General features: G+C 39.5%; 1 protein-coding gene across 2 annotated transcripts in view; it reads left to right on the top strand.

The window, feature by feature from the left end:
* The first annotated feature begins 9,513 nt into the window (after positions 1–9,513).
* The window catches only part of HORMAD2 (HORMA domain containing 2), a 71,911-nt gene continuing 62,113 nt past the window's right edge, over positions 9,514–19,311 (top strand). Inside the window, exons 1-2 of one of the 2 annotated variants that reach the window (XM_057744084.1) lie at positions 9,514–9,623; positions 16,595–16,682. In XM_057744084.1, coding sequence (XP_057600067.1) covers positions 16,632–16,682 — 51 coding nt within the window. In that variant the 5' untranslated portion in view covers positions 9,514–9,623; positions 16,595–16,631. Of the gene's footprint in view, positions 9,624–16,594; positions 16,683–19,311 lie in introns of those variants that run through there. The other variant, XM_057744085.1, reaches the window with a different exon arrangement.

Here is a 19,311-nt window from a genome sequence, read left to right as displayed (position 1 = left end):
AACAGTATGGTGCTAGGACAAAAACAAACAGATAGATCAATGGAACAGAATAGAGCCCAGAAATAAACTCACACACTTATGGTCAATTAATCTATGACAAAGGAAGTGAGAACATGCAATGAGGAAAAAACAGTCTCTTCAATAAGTGGTGCTGGGAAAACGGGACAGCTACATGTAAAAGAATGAAATTAGAACATTTTCTCACACCATACAGGAAAATAAACTCGAAATGGATTAAAGACCTAAATATAAGATCCGAAATCATAAAACTCCTAGAAGCAAACATAGGCAGAACATTCTTTGACATAAATCGTAGCACTATTTATCTGTTTCCTAAGGCAAAGGAAACAAAAGCAAAAATAAGCAAATGGGACTTAATTAAGCTTAAAAGCTTTTGCTCAGCAAAGGAAACTAAAGACAAAAGACAACCTACTGAATAGGAGAAAATATTTACAAATGACACGACCAATAGGTTAATATCCAAAATATATAAACAGCTCACACAATGCAATTAAAAAAACCTGATTAAAACATGAGCAGAAGACTTGAATAGACATTTTACCAAACAAGACATACAGATGACCAATAGGCACATGAAAACATGCTCAACATCACTAATCAGAGAAATGCAAATCAAAGCCACAATGAGATACTGCCTCACACTTGTCAGAAAGTCTATCATCCAAAAAAAACACAGATAACAGATGTTGGCAAGGATATGGAGAGAAGGCGACCCTCGTACACTCTTGGTGGAAATGTAAATTGGTGCAGCCACTATAGAAAACAGTGTAGAGGTTGCCTGAAAAACTAGAACTGTCATGTGATGTAGCAATTCCACTCCTGGGTAGGTATCTGAAGAAAATGAAAACACTAATTCAAAAAGATATATGCACCCCAATACTCATGGCAGCATTATTTACAATAGCCAAGACATGGAAGCAACAACCTAAGTGTCCATCAGCAAAGGAATGGATAAAGAACATGTGATACACACACACACAGTACTACTGGAATACTACTCAGCATAAAAACGAATAAAATTTTGCCCTCTGTAGTAACATGGATGCACCTGAAGAGTATTATGCTTAGTGAACTAGGTCAGAGAAAGACAAATACATGTTAGCACTCATATGTGGAATCTAAGAAATAAAACAAACAAATGAATATAACAAAATAGAAAAAGACTCACAGATATAGAGAACTAGTGCTTACCAGGTGGGAGAGGGAAGGAGGGGAGGGCAACATAGGGTAGGGGATTAAGAGGTACAAACTACTATATACAAAATAAACTACAAGGACATATTGTACAGCACAGGGAATATAGCCAATATTTTATAATAACTTAACGGAGTACAATCTAAAAATTTGAATCACTATGTCATATATACCTGAAACTAATATAATGTTGTAAATCAACTATACCTCAATAAAAAGAGGATGGTTGGGCTTCCTAGGTGGCGCAGTGGTTAAGAATCCGCCTGCCAATGCAGAGGTCACGGGTTTGATCCCAGCTCCAGGAAGATCCCACATGCCGCGGAACAACTAAGCCCGTGTGCCAAAAATAAAAAAATAAAAATTAAAAAAAGAGGATGGTTTTCTGTATGCACTATACTTGAATAAAAAGTTAACACACAGATAATGGTTTCAAATTAAATAAATGGAAAAATAATATGATCAACATAAATAGGAAGTTTCAATGCATCTTTTCAAAGATCAGTCCATTATACATAATTTGAACATATCTCAGTTAATCACTTGGCTATTTGGAATTCTTCCAATAACATATGTTTATTGAGTAAGTCCTATGTCTAGTTACTTTGCAACAAATAAAGGTTGTGGGGGGGGATATCCACAGGTTATTGATGAGGTCAAACTCTGAATTCTCTCAATGCCTCTAACTACAGTAAATCTCTCAGTGCTATGCACTGATGTGACCAAGGTTAACATAGCCCCTGGCACATTTGAGAATATGACTTTCACAGAAAACTGGCTTTCTGGTATAGCTTTCCTAAGTGTAAGTTATAGCAAATCTCTAAATGATGCTTTTTTGCAATTCTTTCTCCCTTTCATTTTTAAAGCTATATTGGTAATTTCTGTGTAATGTCTTACTTTCCAGTTGTTTAACATTTCTCTTGGCAGGAAGGAATTGCTTTTTGTTTGTTTAATGAGGAGAGATGTGAGAAAGGCCTGCCTCAGATGTCTTGTCTTACTGTATTCAGTTCATGCTAAGATCATAAGTATTCTGAATCTTAAATTAGGGATCTTCTCAGTCAGAGGTTGTTAGTACTTACACATTTATCATTAGGTTAGTATAAACTAAAGGAAAGAGGGAAAAAGCCCCTCATGGGGCTGAGGTTGGATTATGTTCTCATAGGAGTTCTAAACCATTTTTGGTAACTGTCATTTTCCAAGCATCAAAATGTGTAGAAAGTAAAGGGCCTCAAAACATGGGCTGTCACACCAGAAAATTACTTGAGCTAATCAATGAATTCGGTCAAGTTCCAGGATACAAAATTAACACACAGAAATCTCTTGCATTTCTATACACTAACAGTGAAAGACCAGAAAGAGAAATTAAGGAAACAATCCCATTCACCATTGCAACAAAAAGAATCAAATACCTAGGAATAAACCTAACCAAGGAGGTAAAAGACCTGTACTCAGAAAACTATCAGACACTAATGAAAGAAATCAAAGACGACACAAATAGATGGAGGGACATACCATGTTCTTGGATTGGAAGAATCAACATTGTGAAAATGACTATACTACCCAAAGCAATTTACAGATTCAATGCAATCCTGATCAAATTACCAATGGCATTTTTCACAGAACTAGAACAAGAAATTTTACGATTTGTATGGAAATGCAAAAGACCCCGAATAGCCAAAGCAATCTTGAGAAGGAAGGACGGAGTTGGTAGAATCAGGCTTCCTGACTTCAGGCTATACTACAAGGCTACAGTGATCAAGATAGTATGGTACTGGCACAAAAACAGAAATATAGATCAATGGAACAGGATAGAAAGCCCAGAGATAAACGATGGCCAACTAATCTATGACAAAGGAGCCAAGGATATACAGTGGAGAAAAGGTAGCCTCTTCAATAAGTGGTGCTGGGAAAACTGGACAGCTACATGTAAAAGAATGAAATTAGAACACTCCTTAACACCATACACAAAAATAAACTCCAAATGGATTAAAGACCTAAATGTAAGGCCAGACACTATAAAACTCCTAGAGGAAAACATAGGAAGAACACTCTTTGACATAAATCACAGCAAGATCTTTTTTGATCCACCCCCTAGAGTAATGGAAATGAAAACAAAAATAAATAAGTGGGACCTAATAAAATTTCAAAGCTTCTACACAGCAAAGGAAACTATAAGCAAGACAAAAAGACAACCCTCAGAAGGGGAGAAAATATTTGCAAATGAATCAACAAAGGATTAATCTCCAAAATAGATAAACAGTTCATTCAGCTCAATATCAAAAAAAACAAACAATCCAATCAAAAAAATGGACAGAAGATCTAAATAGGCATTTCTCCAAAGAAGACATACAGATGGCCAAAAGGCACATGAAAAGCTGCTCAACATCACTAATTATTAGAGAAATGCAAATCAAAACTACAATGAGGTATCACCTAACACTGGTTAGAATGGGCATCATCAGAAAATCTACAAACAGTAAATGCTGGAGAGGGTGTGGAGAAAAGGGAACCCTCTTGCACTGTTGGTGGGAATGTAAATTGATACAGCCACTATGGAGAACAGTATGGCGGTTCCTTGCAAAACTAAAAATAGAGTTACCATATGACCCAGCAATCCCACTGCTGGGCATATAACCAGAGAACACCATAATTCAAAAAGACACGTGCACTCCAATGTTCACTGCAGCACTATTTACAATAGCCAGGACATGGAAGCAACCTACATGTCCATCAACAGATGAATGGATAAAGAAGATGTGGTACATATATGCAGTGGAATATTACTCAGCCGTAAAAAGCAATGAAACTGGGACATTTGTAGAAACATAGATGGACCTAGAGACTGTCATACAGAGTGAAGTGAGTCAGAAAGAGAAAAACAAATACCGTATATTAACACATATATGCGGACTACAGAAAAATGGTACAAATCAACCCGTTTGCAAGGCAGAAATAGAGGCACAGATGTAGAGAACAAGCATATGGACACCAAGTGGGGAAAGCAGGAAGGGTTGGGGGCAATGAACTGGGAGATTGGGATACCAAATTGTACACTCTAAATATATGCAGTTTATTGTCTGTTAAAAAAAATATATACATATGGGCTGTCAGTAGTGTGGCAAATTTTGAACATCACCTCAGCTCAGATCTCTGTACAGATGTACCAAGTTGCAATCACAGAAAGGCAGTTTAAAATCTATTTCATTCAAATTTCTATTTAATTTCATTAATTTCTATTAAATGATAAACATTAAGAGGAATAACATCATTTTACATGTCAACAAAACTTCATAGTCAGCAGAAAACAGAACTAAGTAGCCAAATAGAACATTTCTATAATGCTTGAGCATTCAATACCTTCCTTGACATCATTTCTTAGGGCACTCAAGCAGGCAGCAGCCTATCACTTACAGCCCCTGTCATTTCCTCTTCCAATTCATTAAACCTTAGGCTTTCCCCAGAAACACACAACCCACATGGAGGTTCTTCTGCCAGTCAGAAAAAATCAATTCAAACGATGCAGCAATTGATATGCAACTCTTGCGTGGGCATGAACACCATAATAAATTGCTACCTACACATGGAATTATGTTTCCTAGGTTGATAGTGTGCGGGCAGAAGCAGCAGGAGCATATGCTTAGACCTTATAGTCGGGGCTTATTTCTTATTGACTGGCTTCTCTTTGGTTGCCAAAGAATTGATCAAGTTCAGAAGCTAAAGCCAAGTTGGCAATTCTTTATCTTTGCCTTTCTCTCTAAAAAATACCCTAACTAAGGCAGTATAGCCAGTTTACACACAGAGGCTTGATTAAAAACCTCAATCATTTGCCTCTTTCCTTCTCAGTGATACTTAAAATTCTAGGATTTCAGAATCACATTCACAAACACTTTTATAAACACCGCTGATCCAAAAAAAAAAAAAAAAAATCACATGGCTACTATATGCCCCAATGGAGATGAGGATAAAATAACAGCCTAACGCAGAAATGAGAGGGCTCAAAATAATGCAGCTGGTGCTCTCCTCTTAACCATGAGTGAGGCATCTGGGATTGCAAAGGCAACATTTAGCTTTCAGAAGCTTGTTGCTGACAGGAGTGGAAAGAAAGGATCTCACATCTCCTTTTCTTTCCTAGTTCTAAAGTGGTGGGCAAAATGTCTGTTTTTATTGGTTTGAAATGTCCTAAACCACTGCCAAAAAATGTGCAAAGGAAATTATATATACACATTCTCCTCCTAAAATGCCACCTCCTTTGTGAAGCTGTCTTGATTCCCCATTCAGAAGGCATAGCTTCCTTCTCTACACTCTCTCATATAATTTATACCTCCATTAATATTTGCAAACTATTTTCTATGTGAGTAATGTGTTTACAGGTCTCTCTCTCTTACTAAACTGTAAACTTCCACAGCTCAGGGACCAAGTCATTATCTCTCTGGTTCCCACAAGGCCAAGCAGAGTGCTTTATAAATGGTAGGAGCAAAATGTTTGATGAATGAATAAATATGGTGGTGTCAGCTTTATGATGACTAGAAGTTATGATGAGGCTAAGAGTAGTTGCTCCCCCCACCTCAATCTCTTTTCTCTGTATTTGGTATCATGATTATGTGCACTGAAGAGGGAGAAAGATTTAGAGATGTCTTTCAGAGAATATATTTTATATTAAATATGTCTATTTTGATAATCCTCAAGTAAACCATCTTTTGGAAAAGATTTCCAGGGTTAAACTGAATTCACTGGGGGTAAGTTTCAGACAGTCAGACAAAAGGTATCTCTACTTCTTGTGATGCAGTGTGCTGGCACACACCTCTGAAGAACTGCAAGATTCCAAAAGCTGAGAGCCTGCCTCCACAAGACTCTATTAATCAAGTACTAGCTATATAATATGATCAAGAAGAGGAAAGAAGGAATGTGGGAAGACATTCGGGAACCTTTCTGAAACCTTGAAAATGTTAAAGTATGTGGGCCGAGCGATGGGATTCAGAATGTCCTGCTTGAGCAGTGGAGGAACTGAGGGTGCGGGGCGTGGAGACTAATATCACCCTGTTTGGCCCTGAAGGACGGCTGGTTAGCCAAAGACGGGTAAGATTCCTCAGAGGAGGAACAACCTAAGACAGGCACAGCCGTAGAGGGGCCAACAGGGGTGGTGCATAGAGCCTTCCTTATATCACCCTGTTTGGCCCTGGAGGATGACTGGTTAGCCAAAGACGGGTAAGATTCCTCAGAGGAGGAACAACCTAAGACAGGCACAGTCGCAGAGGGGCCAACAGGGGTGGGGCACAGACCCCCAATATCTGAGAGAGGTCTCCTGCCCCCAGAGCTGTTTTGCTCTCCACCCCCAGCTCAAATCCACACCTGCTCAACTCGGACCCAGGAAGTAAACAAAGATAATTGCCTCAGTCATGTGAGGCCTTTGATTGTTTATGAGTGTAACCTGAGAATGTTAGCCCACGAACTCAATAAAAGCAACCTGGGATGAGTCAGCGGGGCTCTTGATCCGAGAGGTCTTGAGCCCCCCGGTCCCACTTTTCTCTTCAGTCTGTGTCTGTGTCTTCTTCAAGCTTGCGGCACCCATCACTCGCGTCGAGTCGCCGAGCTGGTCTCGGCAAAGGAACCCTGAATGGTCTTTAGTTCTCAAAAACTGAGAGTCTAACTAGAGACTAATGAGTGACAACTGTTTCAGGTACACAGAGTATAAGGAAACACACGTGTCTAAAGAGAGAAAGGTTAACTTTAGGCAATGAAAAGTCATCTCAAAAAAGATCCCCCTCCCCCCACCATTTTCATCTGTTTCACATGTTATTTTACTACTGCATACAGGATTTGGCAAAACTTTAACAACTGGTTATTTGGAAATTTCTAAATAATGATCACCTTCTACTGCAATGTTCAGTTTTTTCCTTCCAAAACAAACAAGATACTTTGCTTTGACAGGGACAATTTCCAATCTCTTGGCACGGAAAGGCATAAAAGATGGAAAATTGTTTGAATACCATACAGCACTTTTGAGTTTATTAGGCCATTATCCCCAGGGCTGGATTTAATCAAAAGATGAAGAGTACAAGCTCAAAAGCTTTTAGTTGACAAGAAGAAAGTCTTGGGCTTGGGATTTTTGTGTTTGAGCTGTAAGTGAGGTTCACAGAAAACTAATCAGAAACTAGACTGGCTGGAGATAAGAAAGAGCCTTGAAATGAGAGGTGTGACACCATGGGGTATACCTGTGACTTGGTCTTTCAACAAGCTTGGGGACCTTGAGGAAATTACCTAAACTCTCACCTGTAAAGTTCTTTGATAATTTCTAAAGCCCCCTGTAGTACGATCAATTTTTAATTATCTAATATTGTTCCTTAAGTCATCGATTAGTTCATTCAACAATATGAATACCTTCAGTGAACATAATAGAGAACAGTTTCTGCCCTCAAAGAGTAGATAAGTCAGTGGGAAAAGTGAATGCTTCACCCACGGCTCCTAGGTGTTCACTCACCCATTTAAGTTCTCAACAAAGATTACAAAGGAGCCCAGAAGGGAAGGTGGATCGAAAGGAGTAGGAGAAACTCTACAGAAGCTCTTGGGAGGAAGAGATGGTAATTTTCTTTCAGTTCACCAAGTTTATTGAGTGATTACTGTGTGCTAGCCACTGTGTTGGGCACTGGGGATCCTGGGGTAACCTGAAGAGATCAGGCCTCTAATGAAGGTTACTTGCATTCTAGGTGGTGAAGAGAAACAGGTTAACCAATACATGATATCCAGATTGTGATTAGTTCTAGCAAGATAATGAGAGAGAATAACTGGGGGGGGGGGGGCGGATGGGGGGTGGACCTCAGCATGGGGAAGGCTCTTTGGAGATGGTGGTGGTTAGCTGACTGAGACCAGAAGGCAGAGAACGAGCACAGCCAGCACAGAGGTGCTAGTGGTCCGGCTAGATAGAGGAAAGCAGGAAAATGCCAAAGCTGGAAAGGGCTGGAGCAGAGACCATCTGCGTGGTAGGTTTAAAGAGCAGTTACTTCTAGAAAGTATACAATTAAAGCAGTACAGCTGACACCTGAACAACGTGGGTTTAACTGCGTGGGTCCACCTACACATGGATTGGTTTCAATGAATACTTCAGTGATGCTACACGATCCACAGCTGGTTTAAATCTCCGATGAGGAACCTCAGACAAGGAGGGCCGGCTATAAATTTACACGCAGATTTTCGACACTGCGGGCTGTCAGCATCCCTAAACCCCCAGTTGTTCGAGTCAACCAGGGTGCATTTGACAACGTCTGGAGACATTCTGGGTTATCAAACGATTTGAGGAGGGAGCGTACTACTGCTGAGATTGAGAAAACCTGCACTAAAGGAATTTACTGCCCAACGTTTAGTTTGAATCGTTAGGTTATAAACTCATGTTTTTACCAACTTGAATCTTTTTTTTTTTTTTTTCCCCTTTACTGTGGAAACAAAGTAAAAAGAGGTTTCAAGTGGCCCGCTGCTTCATCCACGCTCTCAGGAAACCGCACTGCAGAGGTTCAAGTGAGAAGCGCCACAAGATACTAACTGTGCAGCTGAACCCGTGGGAAAGGGACCTGAGGAGACCCACACCCAACTGCTCGCGGGGTTACGGTGGCGGAAGGGCTGAAGTTAGGGGAAAGTGTAAGAGGACCACATATTCGTGTTTTATTTCCATAATTACTAATGAATATTTAAAAAAACGCAAAGTGAGGTCCACACGGGGACGAAGTGGAGACGCCCTCCGACGCGAAACCTCTGTCCCCTGGGCCTCTGCCGCCCTTCCGCGTGGACCCGCTCCCTCCAGGCTCCAGCCTCCCCTCCCGCACGCCGCCCCGCGCGGGCCCCAGGCCTCTCCGGGCCGCCCCGGCCGGCGCCTCGGCTCGCACTAACCCCACGGTCCCGCAGGCTCTCCCCCAAGCCCCGCCCGGCCCGCGAGGCCCTCCCCGCGGCCCCCTCACCTCGACGGGCAGGCGTCTCCTCAGGAAGGCCGGCAGCAGGCTGTCCTCGACGGAAGGGTTGCCCAGGAGTAGCGGCCCCGAGCCGAAGGCCCCATCAGGGTGTGTGGCGCCTCGAACTGGGCCAGGGTCTCTCACGTCCGCGAGCGCCGGGCGAGCCCTCGGAGACAAGGCGCCGCGGGCTGCCTCAGGGCAGGTGGACTGGGAACCACAGCCCGGCGGGAGCAGGAAGGGCAGGCGTGGAGGGCGGGGCTTGCTGGGGGCGTGTTAGCAGCCCGCCCTCTTTTGCATATTCATGAGACCGAGAGAGGCGAGCCGCCCAGGCGAGCGGGAGAAGTAATGAATTATTCATGAGAGCGTCTCGCACCGCCCAGGAAGGCCTCGTTGATTATTCATAAGCCCGAGAGGTGAGTTTGAGCCGCAAGAGGCCGTTGAGCTCCCCGCACTGCGAGGCGTCGACTCGCTGAGGTGAGGGCTTGCCCAGGCGCGAGGAATACGAAGAAAAACGGCGTTTGAGTGTTGTTAGTTCCCTTAGGTTACTTATTTTCCCTTTTCGTTTATTTTTTTACTTGAGGCTTTAAGTTTGATTTGAACGTATTTCTCTGAGGCCGGGAGTATACTGAGGAGTAGCGGGAAGGCAGGGGCTGAGGGGAAGGACAAAGGGGAGCCCCTAGGTAGCATTACCCCCCGCCCCCCCCCCCCCAAAATTCACATTTACTGGGAGTGGGAGAAGTGGGGTGGAGGATGGAGAGAACTGTACAGGGAACGCTCACATTCCCACTATCAAGGTAGCTTTTAAAGCGAGATGCTGGTGGAAAGGAAGAAATCGGTCCTGATGAGGATGCAGCAGCGGGTAATCGGCCGCCAAGCACCTGGTCAGGCCGACATCTGCGTGTTGCAACGAGTCGGATGGGGAGCTTTGGGGGGAGTCTATCTTCCAGCCAGATCAGGTTTTCTCCCTCCATTGAGGTATTCTGCCAAAATCAATGGCTGGCGCAGACCAAGAGGTGAGCGAGGGGGGTGTGAGTCCCCACGGGATGACCTCGGCTCCTCTTTCCCTTCATCCAGGATTTGCCGTTTAATCTTGTGGACTTTAGTTCCCCAAACAGTGCAGGGGAGAGAGCGTCTTGAAACTCAAGATTAGCCAATAACCAAAATGTGTTCAATTGTGCAGAGCGTTAGACTTGATGTTCAGTACATTATGTACTTGGCTGGTGAAAACGGAAAAAAAAAGTACGGTTCTTTCCCCAAAAAGGAGTTTTAATCTAATTAAGATAATGATCTAATTTCTCCCCCACTGGGCCATAAATCTCTGGAGCTGGGAATAGTATTTTACATCTTTGTAAGCCTACACGAAGATTAGCACACGGTAGTCGCCCAGTAAATGTTGAATAGAATGAATAATTGAAGTAGCGTGAAGAAGACATTAAAAAAAAACCAAAAGAGCATGAATAAATACTCAGTTAATATAGTGGAAACCATTTACTCTGAGTATGGAATAGAGAATTAACAGGACCAAATGGGATTTGTTAAAATGGAGAATAATACTTCATGGGAATAAACTCTGTGAAACCTCTATAACAGGGTGACCTTTGGCAAGCCAAATCCCCTTACTAGACTTCACTTTCCTCTTTTTTTGTAGCTTTTTATTTTACATTTAAATCTATGATCCATTTTGAACTAATATTTGTATGTGGTGTCAGATTTAGGTTGGGGGTTTTGGGGTTTTGTGTTTTTTTGGTTTTTCTTTTTTTTTTTTTTTGGTCTATGGATGTCCTGTTGTTCCAGCACTATTTGCTAAAAAGACTATCCTTCCTCCACTGAATTGACTTTTCTTTAAAATGAAGGGATTGGATTAGTTGCAGAGGATGTCTCCTCCCCCTTCCAGCTCTATGATGTGAGCCCTTTTATGTTGACATGTATTGTACTTCCTTTAAGTAAAGCCAACCTTCATATCATACACATGTAAGGAAGGTCATCTAGTTGAATTTTAGAATCCAGCTGTTGGATACTATTCATTTGATAGAAAAAAGATTTTCTTGTTTTAAAAAAGTGGTTTTGGAAGGTTGGGAAAGATTGGTGGAGAGCATTAGGAAATCAACTATTATTGTCTTTGGGCAAATGTAATGAAACTGTTTTTTTGTGTCACTCAGAATGCCACTATCCCCCCCACACACACCAAAAAAAAAGCTGGCATAGGCCTTCGGAAACTAAATAACAGCTGATTAATCTTTATCTGAATCTTGGATTAACACATAAAAGGGTAAAATAGTAATTTTGTCACCATTTTAAATAGGGCAATTGTGATGTAGGTCAAGAGGTAAGCCCAGGGTGTCTTTTTTGAGAAAACACAGAAATTTTGCCTCTTTCTCAGGAAGATCATAATTCTTGTTATAGAGTAGACATATGAAGCATAAGAATGAATGGTATTGATGCGCTGTGAAGTTTCAGATGTTTGTGGATCCAATATGCAAGCAAATACATGTCAAAGACATTTGAAAGTTAGAGTTCTGTTCTTAAAACCCACAGTTATGAAATCTCTCTTAGGTTTTTAGAACAAAGTGATAAAAAAAATCAGAGTAATTCTCTGAGTGTACATGATCTGTAGAGTCATACCTCCTGGGGCTGTCAGCTTGTGAGCTTTCAAAATTAAGCAGAGTTTGTGCTTGACTAGGAGACCTCCACAAAACATCTGCTCAAAGGGAAAACAACAGTAGCAACAGAATAATTAGAGGTTGAAAGGAGCCTGGCTATTTAAAACAATTATTTAGATCTTTTTTGCCTTTCTGAAACCAGCTTATACTAGAACACCAAAAAGAGATACTACCATATTTAGAAATAAGCAAGCAAGCCCCAACAACTAGGAAGGTGCTGGTAGTGAATTATATTAGATGGAATGAATGCAAAGGGGAATTTCATTGTGTGGAGTCATTGTAGAAAAACCCCTAAGTTGTGAGTCAAATTTTCTTGATTTTTATTCTCTGTTCTGCCACTAAGTGGTTGATTGACCTTGAGTAAGTCAATTGACTTCTCTGGACCTTGATTTTCTCATTTAGAAAGTTAGATGTTTGGACTAGATGACATTTAAAGTTCCTTCTATCTCTAAAATTCTGTAATTCTTTTCTAGACCCTTCATTCTTCCTTGTTCCTGTAGTACTTCTCTATTGATTCAGCAGATATTTATTGAGCACCTACTTTATTCCAGTACTGTCATGGTGCTAAGGATTCAAGAATGAGCTAACTAGACACAAAAGTTTATATATGATTCCAATTATTGAAACATCCAGAATAGGCAAATCCATAGAGAGAAAACATAGATTAATGGTTGCAAGGAGTCAGGGGAGGGGAAAATGAGGAGTTATTGCCAGAGGGTATGAGGTTTCTTTTAGGGTAATGAAAATCTTCTGAAATTAGGTAGTAGTGATGGTTGCAAAACTTTGTGAATATAATAAAACCTACTGAATTGTACCTTAAAATGAAAAAAACCTTAAAAAATATAGAGTGAAAGAGGCAGATACAACTTTGCCCTCACATTATCTCACAGCAGGTTGGGGTGGATATATAAATGCAAAATGATATGGTATATATTACAATGGGCACATCACCTGGACTTGGTGGTGAACCAGGGAATAATTCCTTAAGAAACTTATACTAAGCCATGTCTAGAAGATGAGTAGGAATTGGAAAGGGAGGAGGATGTTTCAGGCAGAAGGAACATTACAAAAGCCTGAAAGCTACAGAGAATATAGGTTAATAAAGTAAATAAGAATAGCTGATGCATAAAAGTATAAAGGAAAATGGTTAGAGGTGTGGCTAAGGAGGCATGAGCCAGATCTTGAGGCTATGGTAAAGAGTTTGGATTTCATCCTGAGGGCAGGGGAGCCACTGAAGTATTTAAGTCTAGGAAGTTACATAGTCAAGTTTGTAATCTAAAAAGACTACTCTGGCTACAATATAAAGAACAGACTGGAGAAAGGTAAGACCAGAGATAGGCAGACTGGTGGTTGAAGAGATCCAGGCAAAAGATCAGGCTGATCTGATCTAAAGGAGAGATGACAATAATGTACATAAAGCCGGGAGTGGAGGGACTTCCCTGGTGGCACAGTGGTTAAGAATCCACCTGCCAATGCAGGGGACACGGGTTCGAGCCCTGGTCCAGGAAGATCCCACATGCTGTGGAGAAACTAAGCTCGTGCGCCACAACTACTGAGCCTGTGCTCTAGAGCCCGCAAGCCATAACTACTGAGCCCACATGCCGCAACTACTGAAGCCTGAGCACTTAAAGCCCATGCTCCACAACAAGAGAAGCCACTGCAATGAGAGGCCCGTGCACCACAACGAAGAGTAGCCCTTGCCCTCCACAACTAGGGAAAGCCCTTGGGCAGCAATGAAGACCCAATGCGGCCAAAATAAAATAATAAAATAAGGAGTGGACATTTGAGAAATATTAGGAGACTGGATGTGAGAATGAGGGCGGGAACAGGGTTGAGTCATAGTTTTTAGGCTTGAGCATCTAGGTATTTGATGTTGTCATTCACTTAGCTAAGGTACGGAAATAGGTTTGGGCAAAAGAATTCACATTTGGATATGCTGGGAACACCAAATTGGAACTGGCTCATAGTCAGAGGTATAGATCTGCAACTCCCCAGTGAAACCTAGGTTGGGGGGTATACATATAAGAGTTGTGAGAATAGAAATAGTAATTGAAACAATGGGAATGTATTTATTCATCCAGGAAGTGTGTTTAGAAGTTAAAAAAAGAAAAAAAGCTCCTAGGACAGAGCCCTGAAGAACATCAAAAGCTAAGAAAGAGGCAGGGAAAAAAGTCTGAAGGTGACAATGAGAAGGAACAACTGGGAGGCTGGAAGAAAACCAGGAGTTCAAATACTAATATAAGATTTTAAAAAATAAACATGCTTTGTTACATATAATGAAATTTGTCAGATGGTGTTCCAAGTGCCTTACAAATAATGACTCAGTCCTCACAACAACCCTGTGATGCAGATACTGTTACTGACCTTATTTTACAGACAGGGAAACTGAGGCCACACCTGCACAGATGATATGGCGATATGAATTGCAGACTGGGATTTAATGCTAGGCAGTTTGACTCCAGAAGAATTCATGTACTTAACCTCTATGCTATGTTTCCTCCCCAGATAAATACATGCCTTGATAAACACTGTAAGAGCCCTAAAAGGCTGGATTTAGTGTCTTTTTATTTTACAAAAAGGAAACTGAGACCCAGAGAGATTAAGTAATTTCACCAAACCACAGAGGTACTAGGTAGTTGAGCAGAATTTGAACCCAGGTTCCTTAACTCCAAAGCCTTTCTCCTAGACTACACTGCTGGTTATTTTTCTCTGTATACACACACATGTGTATGTAAATTTTAACTTTACTTATTTTACAAATGTTAATTCCCTGGGTATTTACCAAATGCTAACAGTAACTAGCTTTGAATCCCTTCTCAAAAGCAAGTACCCTGGAGGTTTGAGTTTTCAGTGATAATTTAAACCAGCTTAGCCATACATTCCAAATATACAGATGTAGTAAATGCATTGTGTTCTAATTGCCTGATACTATTTTCAGGGCTTGATTTTCTAGAAATGTCATCAGAATATCTTATGATCGTAGAGAAATTTTTAAAAAACCCACCAATATAGAAAGTTATTTAAAAATCATTATTCCTATTGTTTATTGTCTCTAAGACTAATAACTACCCCAGTGGAGATGGTTTACCATGGTTTAATGGGCCAGAACTAGAGCATAAACTCTTGTAGTTACTTATTTTTCCCATTTTATTTCCTGCAGTTGTAAGGGAGATGATTGATATGTTGACTCAGTTTTGAAGGTTACACTCAGAAATGAGGTTATAGTCTGAAGTCAACAAAAGAGACCTTGGAATCTTTAAGGACCAAAGGACTATTGTGGTTTTCAGTCTCATAAAAAATCTTGTAAAAGAGTGTCCCCTAGTGCTGCTCTGAAAAAGTAAATTGAGAGAAATTAAGTATTACCTGTTTATAATCTATATCACCACCTTGTGGCAGTGTCCTTCAATAATTCTGCCCTCTTTTATTTGCAAAATCTCCCAGAATCTTGCATTAATTTATACACAAAAACAGTCACAAGCTATCCTGGGTGGTCCAGAATGGAATTTCTTTAAGTGGGTTATTTTACAAATATTTTGGTCAGAACTCCATAAAACGTTGACAAGAAACCACAATATAAATTAAGTCCTTTGAGAAGAAAAAGGGAAATTTACTTCTTTTTTATGTTAGTGAAGCAATAGAAGTGAAAACTATATGTATTTTAAACATTAATGCTTTTTATTGTGGTAAAATGTACATAACATAAAATTTATCATCTCAACCATTCTGAAGTGTATAATTCAGTGGCACTAAGTGCATTCACAGTGTTGTACAACCATCACCACTACCCATTTCTAAAAATTTTTCATCATCCTGAACAGAAACTCTGTACCCATTGAACTCCGCATTCCTTCTACCTTCTAGTCCCTGGTGACGTCTATTCTATTCCCTGTTGGTATTAATTTGACTACTTTAGGTTTCTCTACCTCATATAAGTGGAATCCTGCAATATGTGTCTTTTGTGTCTGGTTTATTTCACTTAATGTTTTCAAGTTTATCCATGTTGCAACATGTATCAGAATTTCATTCCTTTTTTAAGGCTGAATAATATTCCATTGCATATACCACATTTTAAAAATCCATTCAACTGTTGTTGGACATTTGGGTTGTTTCCACCTTTTGGGTATTGTAAATAATACTGCTATGAACATTGGTAAGTATCTGTTTGACTTCCTCCTTTAATTTTTTGAGTATAGACCTAGAAGTAGAATTGCTGGATAATATGGTAAATCTATTGAGCTTGTTGAGGAACTGCCATACTATTTTCCACAGCAGCTGCACCATTTTACATTCCTACCAGTAATGCAGAGGGATTCCAATTTTTCCACATCTTCACCTACATTTGTTATTTTCCATTTTTTGAATAGCCATCCTAATGGGTATGAAGTGTAAATTTTAACTTTTGAGTTGACTTTGAAAATCAATTACACATGAAGTTAATTCAAGAAATATTTCTGAGCCCCTGCTATATGGAGAGCACTGTTACACTCTGAGGGAATAACAAGGGTGAGTAAAATATATTGTTGAGTCTTTAGGGGATTTACAATTTATTTTTCTCCTCCAAATGTATTTGGGAACAAGTAAATCAACTTAAATTTTCATTGGGTGGTTGGAAAAACTAATCCAGAGATCTTTACTCTAATTTAATGGAAAATTGATAGTGGAGATAAAAATGTTTATTAAACTAATTTTCCAAAGAATACAATCAAATGCTAATTATATAGTTCCTTGGAAAATTTGCAATAAGGATTATATTACGCAAGGTCTCTAAATAATTTTTTTTTACAGGTTAAACTTGTTAAAATAATCCTGATACATTACCATAATGGCCACTGCTCAGCTCTCTCACACTACCAGAATTCACAAGGCATCTAAGGTATTTATTAAGAATTAAAAGAAAATCAATGACCATTTAGTGAGTTAGTTCAGAATCATGACTTTAATCTTTGGTGTTTTTTCAAACAGCAGTTTTATCAGTTAATTGGCACATAATATTCTGGCAGAATATGTCTACGTTTTAACTGGCTAATGGACTGAGGATGTTCAGGAAATTAGATTTCTGTAGAATAGATTCCTACAAAGTAACTTGTATGGTTTTAGATATTTAGACTTTCTAGAGTAAAAGAAATCAGAAGCAAAAAAAGATGTTTAAAGAGAATGGTTCTTTGTTAGACATTCACTTCCTGACACAATTAGGAAACTTCTGATGCACACTGTGATATAATTATAAGGACTGAAGGAGAGAGTACTGAGAGAAACTAGGATCCTGGGCCCTGGGGGAGCATGCCAGGGTCAGGCAACTCTGCTGGGTTCAACTGGGCAAGTTTATCTTGTCCCATGACATTCATTAATGAATCATTCATTTATTCATTGAGAGCTCAATATTATACAATATATATGTAATACTGTGTTATTCTCTGAGAGAGTTAAAAAAAAAATCTTCATCTTCCAGAAGTTTACAATCTGGTTAGGGAAATAAGATTTACAGGAGGTAAGTCAATATACAAAGCAGTATATGCATTAAATATATGTGAAGAGAGTAAAGCAATACAAATTATAGGAACTTAGAGATTGTATATAGACTAGAATGGTTTGTATATCCCTCAGGAAAGAGAGAGAATTTAAGGTGGACTTTAAATAATGAAGAAGATTAGGATAGAGGAGAGAGAAGAGAATTCCATGTGGAAAAACTAGCATATGCCTTGGCTCAGAATAAGAACTGAGCATGGCACATTTCAAAGAATAACACCCATCCTGACTGGAGTGGAGTTGCATCGTGTTGGACAGAAGTAGGAAATAAAATTGAATGGGAACTTTGGCGACAAAGTAATGTGGATCTTAAAAGCCAGGCTACGGAATTTATGCTTTATTCTTCAATCAATGGAAAGTCAGCGGTTTTACCAGGACAGTGAGTAAATAATGTTTTAGGAATATTAAGCTGTAGCAGAGGTAAGAAAGATTGAAGTTGAAGGAGAATTAGGGCAGAGAGAAAGCAGTCATCTTTCTGGCTCGAATTCAATATACCCACAAGCAGACTCCTGATCTCATTGGGTTTCCTAAGTGTGCTTCCTTCCTGGTGCGAAAATGCTGAGCTGGGCAAATGAACTGCAATCAGCTTGGCAGTCATTTTTCTCACTGTAAATTAACAAAGTGACCTTTTGATATAAACAGATCTTTGTAGTTTGGACTGCACGAGCTACTTCTTTCAGTAAATTTTAAGTGACTGTACGATTTTGCTATTTAGCATTTAAAACAACAATAAGAACTATAGAAGCCAACATTTATTCAGCACTTACCATGTGCTGGGCACTGTGCCAAGGGCTTTATATTATTATTTCAATTAAGCCTTGAAATAAGGAGAAAACTGAAGCTCAGAGAAGTAAAGTAACTTGCCGTAGGTCACGTAGCTTAACAGCTGTGCTGTCAAACATCACCTGTCATTAGCACACTTTCTTTTTTTTTTTTTTTTTTTTTTATAGTTGTGGCACATGGGCTTAGTTGCTCCATGGCATGTGGAATCTTCCCAGGGCAGGGCTCGAACCCGTGTCCCCTGCATTGGCAGGCGGATTCTTAACCACTGCGCCACCTAGGAAGCCCCAGCACACTTTCTTATTAAAATAATTTATAATAGTGCTTTCTATTATCAAGGCACAGTATTTTCATGTATTAGACATTTATAAAAACATGAATGATAAATACGGGGATATGTGTATAAAAACAGATGATTGAACCTGGTGTACCCCCAAAAAAATTAAAAAAAAAAAAAAAAAAAAAAAAGCATGAATGATAACCCTTAAAGTATTTGATCAGCTGAGCTGAGAAAAAAATCCCTGGAGTATGGAAAAGTAACAGAATTCTAGAGGCCTTTTCCAATTATTGATCTTCATTACTACAAATGGCCTTTTAGATTCTATGTGTAGAAGCTATATTAAATATAAGTAAATGTCTTTATATTTTCAGGTTATTTAATTTTACAAATGATTATTACTTAAGTATTGCCTCTGAATTTTGGCATGTTTTCAACAAGTTATTATCCAATAACCCCCAAAGAACCTTAATTTCTCAGGATCTATGGGTATAAAAAGCAATTTTCTGTAAAATTTTACACATACACACATATGCACATTACATACTTAATTCTCCTTCAACTTTAATCTTTCCTACTTCTGCTGTAGCTTAATATTCCTAAAACAACTGTTCTAATCACTCTCCTGATCAAACCTGCTGCCTTTCCACTGGTTACAGAATAAAGCATACATTCCTTAGCATGGCTTTTAAGATCCATATTAATTTGTACCCAAATTTACTATCATATTTGTAAGAGTAATAATTTGATATATCTTTTAAACAACTGAATATGATATGGTTTGACAAAAAGGATGAACTAATAATTCACTTTCACTATACAGTATACCAAAGAAGTAGCAAGCTTATATTGCAAAATCATGTTTAGAATGTCCAGAAGACATTCTAGAAGCTAGATACAGAAAAGCTTTTTTGGAGTT

The sequence above is a fragment of the Hippopotamus amphibius genome, chromosome 8 (assembly GCF_030028045.1).
Source record: "Hippopotamus amphibius kiboko isolate mHipAmp2 chromosome 8, mHipAmp2.hap2, whole genome shotgun sequence".
In the NCBI taxonomy this organism is placed as follows: domain Eukaryota; kingdom Metazoa; phylum Chordata; class Mammalia; order Artiodactyla; family Hippopotamidae; genus Hippopotamus; species Hippopotamus amphibius.
This window is presented reverse-complemented; position numbering and strand designations above follow the sequence as displayed.